This window comes from Cibotium barometz, chromosome 15, assembly GCF_041138505.1.
Source record: "Cibotium barometz isolate CiBa-2024 chromosome 15, ASM4113850v1, whole genome shotgun sequence".
Lineage (NCBI taxonomy): Eukaryota > Viridiplantae > Streptophyta > Polypodiopsida > Cyatheales > Cibotiaceae > Cibotium > Cibotium barometz.
Window position 1 is genome coordinate 23,828,150 of NC_141060.1, and position 7,977 is coordinate 23,836,126.

Consider the following 7,977-nt stretch of genomic DNA (forward strand, 5'->3'; position numbering starts at 1 on the left):
AAACAACTTCAATAGAATAGACATAGTCTTAAGAAAACACAACTATCATCAATAGGGGCACATAATGAGAGGAAAAATAAAATTCATTAATTATAGAAAGACTTTATATTTACCACCTTTAAATGTTAGCCAACCCTAACGGCCTTCGCATGAAGCTGCCACTTTTAAATGTTAGCCAACCCTATCTTTTTTTTTTTTTGGAACCGCCTCCGCATGAAGAAGCCATGACTCTTCCCCCAACCCTACCGTGCCTGCAATAGCCTCAACATTAACTACCTTTGTGTCTTCGTTTCAACTCTGCATGCAGGATTATCATCAATGTTACACTCTGCTCGCTAGGAAGTCCACCACAATCGATGACACCAACTCCTCCAGCGCCAGCGTAAGATTGCCAAAACATGCAGCCAGATTTTCTCTTCTCTTCCTCTGTATTTTCTCATTCTCTCTTTCTGTTTTGCTAATTGACTAACTAATGCAATTCTCTGTCATCTTGTCCAATGCAAATAATCATTGAATACCCGGTCCATGTTCAAATTTTACTCAACTGCTCGTTTCCGCCATATCAAGCAAAAGTGTTTCTAGCAAGCATGCATGAATGTGGCCTCCACTTATTCTCTCTCCCCCCCTCTTCGTACACGTCAAAATATTCTAGAGTGCATAGAAAAGACCCATTACGCCCAGTAATAGTAGCGTTTTAGGAGCTTGATTTATCAGTTAATATAGTTTTTAAGGGACCCTGAATTCGAGTTGTGCAATGGATCAACGTCTGGAGCAGGACTGTGATATGGAAGAGTAGAGTCATTGTAAAGAAGTTATCTAATGAAGATTCAATGTGTCATCAACCAAAAAAAAAAAAATGTTAATTTCAAAGTACTTGAGCTACGTGGTAGTGATACTGATGAAGCACTATTAAATAATCTTCATGATTTTATCACACTAAAGAATACATTGCCTGTGGTAGTTGTTCATTGAAAGGAGGCACAATTTTCCATCTACACTATCAAATGGTCATTAGAATTCATGCGAAGTCAATAATTGCACTTAGTAAACTCATCAAAAAGTATCTTGGATGAGATAAAAATAATCCCATTGGTGGCATTGTAATGAGATAAAAATAATCCCATTGGTGGCATTGTAATGTGTAGAGCATTAAGGCAGAAAAATATGCACACATTTCATGTTATGATATGTTATTGTAGTTATTGTATGAAAGATATTGATAAGCCTCATTATCGCATAATATTAGTGCAGGAGATATTTCTATGGAAATAGAAATTTGCATGCAATATGATGCAGATGATCTCAAGAACAAAGTCTGTCTTACTCTAATAAACATTTTTGATAGAGCATTAATGTTTTGAAAGTTCTATTTAAAGCATCCTTTAGGCAATAATTTCTATACAACAATTCATAAAATGATCAAGAATGAAAGTACTACCCATCTTCTAATTGGATAACTCCATATGAAGGAAGAGGAATGGAGAAACAAAAAGTTCATGCTTTACGAAAGACAATGGTATATCCATCCAACACAACAATGAAAGATATCTATGATATTTTTATTAACAAATAGAATTATGATGCTTCACATCCAACATTAGATTGGTTCATAAGGAGAACAACCACAAGCTATATATATTGATAAAACATCATAAGGCTTTGCCAAGAGTCAATGATTGGACTGGTGAGACTGGTCAGCCGAAACACCCTGGGAACCAACCACTTTGTGCCCAAACGAGCACGCAGACACGGGGATTTATTCATACCCTGATCGAATAGGGTGTCGTTCAATGACACCCTCAAATTTGAAGCCTTTAGAGACATGTTATCCTTTCAAATAAGGGAATGAATAATTATAACCTTAAAAAAACCTAATTTTGAAAAGTTGTTATATATATATATATATATATATATATATATATATATATATATATTTGTGGGTATTGCAAGGATGCGGGAGATGACCTCTAAGATAGACGCCTTAGCCACGCTTTGACTGGTCACGTACATGTCCGGGCATGGCATACAGGCGGGATGTTGGGCGGGCGGCACGTTGATATGTAATCAGGCTGTGGGCTTTGAAGCTCGAGTGAGTTTGCTAATGAACTCGATCATGGTGTCCTCGAGCGTCTCTGCTGCAGCAGGAGACTGTTCAGGATGCATGTGGAAACAATGGCCGACACCATGAGATTCAAAGAGCTGCGCATTTTTGCCCGAATTCTGCAAGGCATGGTAGTAGGCGAGATCTCCTGGGCGGAGGGGATCCTTTTCAGCAACAGCAACAAGCACAGGAGGCAGGGTTATGCTCGAGAGCTTGATAGTTGAGTCCTGATGGAGAGGATTCATGAGCGGGTGCCCAAATGGCGCACCGGGCGGCAGAGACGACTTGTGGTAGAACTGCACCCTTAGTTGGCTCAGAGAATTAGCCTCCGGTTCTGGCTCCTCATGTGGGAAAGCTGGGTGAATCATAAGCAAACCTGCTATGTCTACAGGGCTCCAATCCCTCCCTGCTGCTTTAGCAGCTAAGAAATGCACTATGGTGCCCCCTGCGCTCTCTCCCGCAAGAAAGCAAGTGGAGAGATCTGCGAATTGGGCCAGCCATGGGTCTTTCTCGCTAGATTCCGCCTCAGAGCGCAGCCAGAGAAGGGCCGTGTGAGCGTCCTCATAAGCTGCAGGCAGAGGGTGCTCCGGAGCCAGACGGTAGTTCACAGAGACCCACACGCACGAAGATTTGACGGCCATGCGGGTGCAGAAGCTGTGAACGTGCGCCGAAGCGGGGCTTCCCACGCAGAAGCCTCCGCCATGGAAATGGAGCACGACAGGCACTTTGCGGTGTTTGGCTTTCTCTGCGACAGACTGGGGTAAGAAGATGCGAGCCCAGACGCCGTTAGAGGCGTCTATGGCCACGTCCTTGGATGCCACACCTTGTGCAAAGTCCGGGCAGGAGGGGCGGTTCAGATCGGTTGGGCGCTCGAAGGTGCCATCGCTGTAGAGAGTGAGCAAACCTGGATGGTGCTCGATCACCACTCTCCCGTTAGCGCCCATTTCCCGCTCAGTCACAAGCTCTGTTTCTCTCCTTCTAAGTTCGATTCTCTCTGGCTAATGAGGTTTAGGAGGAAGACACTCGAGGCGATTTGTGGGTTGCTGGTGGCTTGATATCATGTTTGGTGAGAGATTAGTCAAGGTGGCTTGATATCATCATGTTTGGTGAGAGATTAGTCAAGGTTGCTCTACAATCTAATCACATGAATCGTGCCCCTTACACATTAAATGTCACATACTTTACCCATGGGCAACCTAACTATGACGTAGAAGACAAGCAATTGAAAACCTGGACCTATGACCACTGCCACAAAAAAAAACTATTTTCTCACAAATTAGAAAACCTTCATATATAAAATTAAGAAATTATCAATGAAAAGTTTTTTTAAATTTTTGAAGGTATTTGTACTATATTCCTTCAAATTTTGTAAGTATTGGCACCTTCAAGCTACAAATTTGCAGGTATTTTTAAAAATTTGAAGGTGATATTACACTAAACTTGGGCTTTTTTCGAGCACTACCTATGACCGAAGCCAAACCATAGAATATTACCACACCTAATTTTTGCTTAATTGCTCCTTGGAAGACCTAGTTTTTACTTCACTCCTCCTTATTTCAAAGGAGAAGGTGCTTGGTAAAGGTTATGCACCACATAAGTCAAAGTAAACTAGTTTAGGAAGCAGGGCTTATTATATGTTTTCTATGATGTCTTCGTCACTAATAATTTTACATATTATGATTGCATTCACATGGTCTAAATCCCATAATTTGTGCTAGCAAAGAGTCAATAAGACTATTTTATATTATCAATGCTACAAGAGAGTCAATAAGACTATTCTACAAATGTGAGCTTATTGCAATCTCTAGAGACTATTCTACAAATGTGAGCTGACTGTAGAATAGTCAATATTCTACAAATGTGAGATTATTGCGAGAGAGAGAGAGAGAGAGAGAGAGAGAGAGAGAGAGAGAGAGAGAGAGAGAGAGAGAGAGAGAGAGAGAGAGAGAGAGAGAGAGAGAGATGTCCCTCTTATCCTATTCACCTCAAGCCACCAACAACGTTATAGATTTGAATTAGGAACTAGACAAAGAAACTCCTCAAGGCCTCAATGCATGCTTGGCTAAGACTTGATGGAGGTCCCCTTTTTGTTTTCATATTTGTGGGATAGTTGGAGCCCTCATGTTTCAAGATAAAACTTGTACCATGTTTCTAAGGTGGTCAAATGCCGATATGTGAAAGTTTTCAATGTCCGAAAAAAAACTGTTAATTTTCATCAAGGACTCAATCATACTATTAAATCACTTAAGACTGTATCACTTCCATTTCATATTTTTGCAAAGTGCTATGTAGGACCTTTCTTTAATCAAACAAACTATTTGACATATAGAAAATCTTACTACCTTACTAATTGGTCTCAAAAGAGAAAGATCCATGTTGAAATCCTTTTGTAAGATGCCTCTAATCTTAATAAGTAAATTAATTTAGTTTATTAGAAAAATATGCTTATGTTAGTCTAGAATTAAAAAAGAAATTTTTTAGCCTTGAGTTGACTTATTTCTAAGGTATAGAGTTCAAATACTTTAGCATGTGCATGAGACCTTAAAAGTGTAAAGAATAATATTTAATTGGGTTCAACTAAAAGGAAGGGAGAAATATAACTAGTGCTCATTGTGTATCTATTGGCATGTCTCGACTTCAAGACCTATATGGACAAGAATGCGTTATTCCACTTAATTGGTTGGATCAGCTCTAGGGGATTAACATTTCTAGACAAATGCTTGATGAAATGGGAAGGCTTACAAAGTATATCAATTAATGTCTATGTGTGGCTTAAGAACGTTAAAAATACTTTGTTGATAGGATTCAAGGAAGGTGAGACGATATTCTTGAAAGTAAGGCTAAGTGGAATACACTTTCCCTTGGAAAATTCAAAGAGCTATCTCCAAGATATTATAGTCCTTATAGAATTGTGCACATAGTGGGTAAACTAGAGCTTCAACTTCCTCAACAGATTAGGTTGCATTATGTGTTTCATGTTCGCTTACTCAAGAAGTATGTGACGGATCCATCTCATGTGCTTGGTGATTATTGACTCATTGTGTGTTAAGACCATTGGGTATTATTTGATAAAACTTGAGAAGATTCTAAGTCTTTGAGACAGGATTCTTCAAAATAGAACTCTTCATGAGTATTGGTAAATTATTTTAGTTTATTAAATTTTTCTATGAGTATTGGTAATATATTTTAGTTTTTTAAAATTTTCTATGTTCATATGGGAGAAAATCAATTGGACACATGTGCCTATGATAGAAAAAGATTGTTTAGCTTTTGAGTTGAATTCTTTCTAAGGCATGGTGTCAAACACAATACTTTAATATGTGCATGAGAGTTTAGAAGCATAAAAGAAAGAGAGGTAAGAGTACACTAATGTGAAAAATAGAGTACTACTTACTTTTATCAGATGCAAAGACAAAGACTAGAGTTTTTGGAGTAACAAGACAAAGATAAAGGAGATGCACGAATCATTTACAAGTTTTAATGCTTCTGATAGTAAATGTCAAGAGTAAAGTTTTTATTGAGTTCGAGTAGGGGTGCAATTAATTCGGCAACCTATCTAGTCCAATCGTGGGGATACCTGCCATGGACCTTGATCAAGTATTTGACTAGTCCCAAGCTAGGATCAAAATGGAGTTTGAGTGTTGCTTTGCAATGGTGTAAAGCTCAACATAATTACTATAGCTACGCCATCAAACTCTAGCTATTATGCAAATGGGGGAATACATTACCCGAGTGGGATTTTTGGAGCGAAGGGAAAGCCGAGCAAAACCCGTCAAACAGCCTCCACATAGAAAAGAATAGCATCACATTCCAAACAGCCATCATGATATTTCGTTCTAGTTAAAAACAATAGCATGTAATCCAACTAATGACCCCTCCCACCACAAAACATGGAACTTAAAAGATGCTACATTCCAGCGAGCGAAGTGTGCCCAAGTCGAGGATAATAACAAAAAGGACCATCAAAGAAGCCATAAAAAAAGCCACATTAACATCATACGTAGATTATGTTGGCACATAGCACTGTCTACTTGATACAACTCCAAAGAGTAGCATCACATTCCAAACAAGCACATGCCAGCACGAAATTACATTCTAGTAAAAAACAACCGATTAAATCCTATCAAAATGATTGTGGCCACTATAAATCAAGAGTTACTTAAAAGATGCTATACTCCAGCGATTAAAGTGCGCCCAAGTCGAGGCTAATTACAAAAAGAACCATCACATAATAAGACATCAAAAAGGCCATATCAACAACATCCGTAAATTATGTTGCCACATGGCACTAAGTGCTTGAAATAACCCCACCTTTGTTAGTGCTTCTTGGTGCATGAAAGCATGAGCTACTGAATCCAATCCCAAAACCTGCAAGTAAACAAAGTACAAGAGCTTTCATGGTATATATGCTAGGTGCTTGCCCTCTCATGTTTGAAAACATTCACACGTGCAATGCGAAAAGTCTGTTATTGACACTGAGTAGCTCACACCCATTGCTCTAGACCCCTCGTACTAATGTAGAAGATATGGGATTCATCACACAATATAATGGCCTCGTGAACAACCTGTGTAACGAAGGTCCTTCCCTTTTCTACACTCTCACGAATCTCATTAGTCAGCGAGGCTCTCCACTTAACAATCTTTCTATCCCTGTATTTTGGACGAAAAGCACTTGGAATGTTTACTGCATTTGCGTTGGCTTGAGCTATTTGCAGAGGTGGTCCTCAGCTTTGAAGCACAAATCTATTTGCTAGGCGCATTTGAACCTCCACGGCCTACAGACATGTCCCCTCATCCACTGGCCATACCCTAGGAGCTGGACCAGGTGTACCAATCACATGGCTTTCATCAACATCCCAAGAGTGATTAGGATCTGAGTTACAGAACCATACACCCCCCCCACTACACTGCGGGGTATTTTTGTTGACCCTAGAAGCATGGCGCAAGAACTCCATCATTTTTGTCTCCATGTCCCTCATTGATGTACATTCCTTCGCAAATGCCCAAAGCAAGTCATTTTTCCCTGGCTTTGTTCTTCGAGTAGCCCACATTGTTTTTGGAACTTTTGTTTCGATATGGCCATGTGTTTCCCCTCCTTGTGCACGTTTCGGTGCACCTTGTTGCTTGTTCACTATATAGCAGTTACGTATTTTGGCCTGTGGATGTCTTCTTCTAAGATGACACCTGGATCTACATGTACTGGTATTTTTTGCGAACACTACACCGTTGTATATTTACACGTTGCATCTCGGGAGAATTTATCCCCATCTCCTGCATTGATGAGTGTGCCAGATCAACCAGTCTCTTACATGTAGAAGTATCTGCTCCATGATTGTAAAATTTGTCTGCCATTCCTTTCATCCTTGGTCCATTTCCTATGTGTGTCCCTTCCAAGTATGCATTGTATTTAACACTTTGTAGAACTTCCATTGCCATGTCTGCACCTGTTGCCTCATAGAGTGAAATCTTGCTCTTATAACCCACACTAGCTCTCATGCTTGTTTAGCCTCTGAGAGGTTAGTTGTGGGAACAAAAACATTGGACTCATCTCGTGAGTCACAAACCAAGATCCCCAGTGCAATGCTCGGATATCCGACCAAGCTAACCACATTTCCAATGCTAGAATCTTTCTTGGTATTGCGTGCCTTGACCGCCAAAATTTATTGATTTCATTTCTGCAATTCTCAGACGCTACCCCAGATGGTGAATTCCTCCATTTCATACATAAAGACTTATGATCATCATGAAAAGGGGGCCGTTCACATTTTTGTGTATCACGCACCATGCTCTGCTCCCAATGAAAAATGCAAGTTATTTCCTTCTCTGGTACCCTACTATTTGACCCTCCAAAGTAAACAACATGCATTGTAACCCAA

At 39.9% G+C, this 7,977-nt stretch overlaps 1 protein-coding gene across 1 annotated transcript; it reads right to left on the reverse strand.

The window, feature by feature from the left end:
• Positions 1-1,545: 1,545 nt before the first annotated feature.
• LOC147631090 (putative carboxylesterase 17) lies at positions 1,546-3,367 on the reverse strand. Its single transcript, XM_086809421.1, has one exon. It carries the CDS (start codon positions 3,043-3,045, stop codon positions 2,065-2,067), a length of 981 nt encoding a protein of 326 aa, XP_086665547.1. The 5' UTR covers positions 3,046-3,367; the 3' UTR covers positions 1,546-2,064.
• Positions 3,368-7,977: the final 4,610 nt, after the last annotated feature.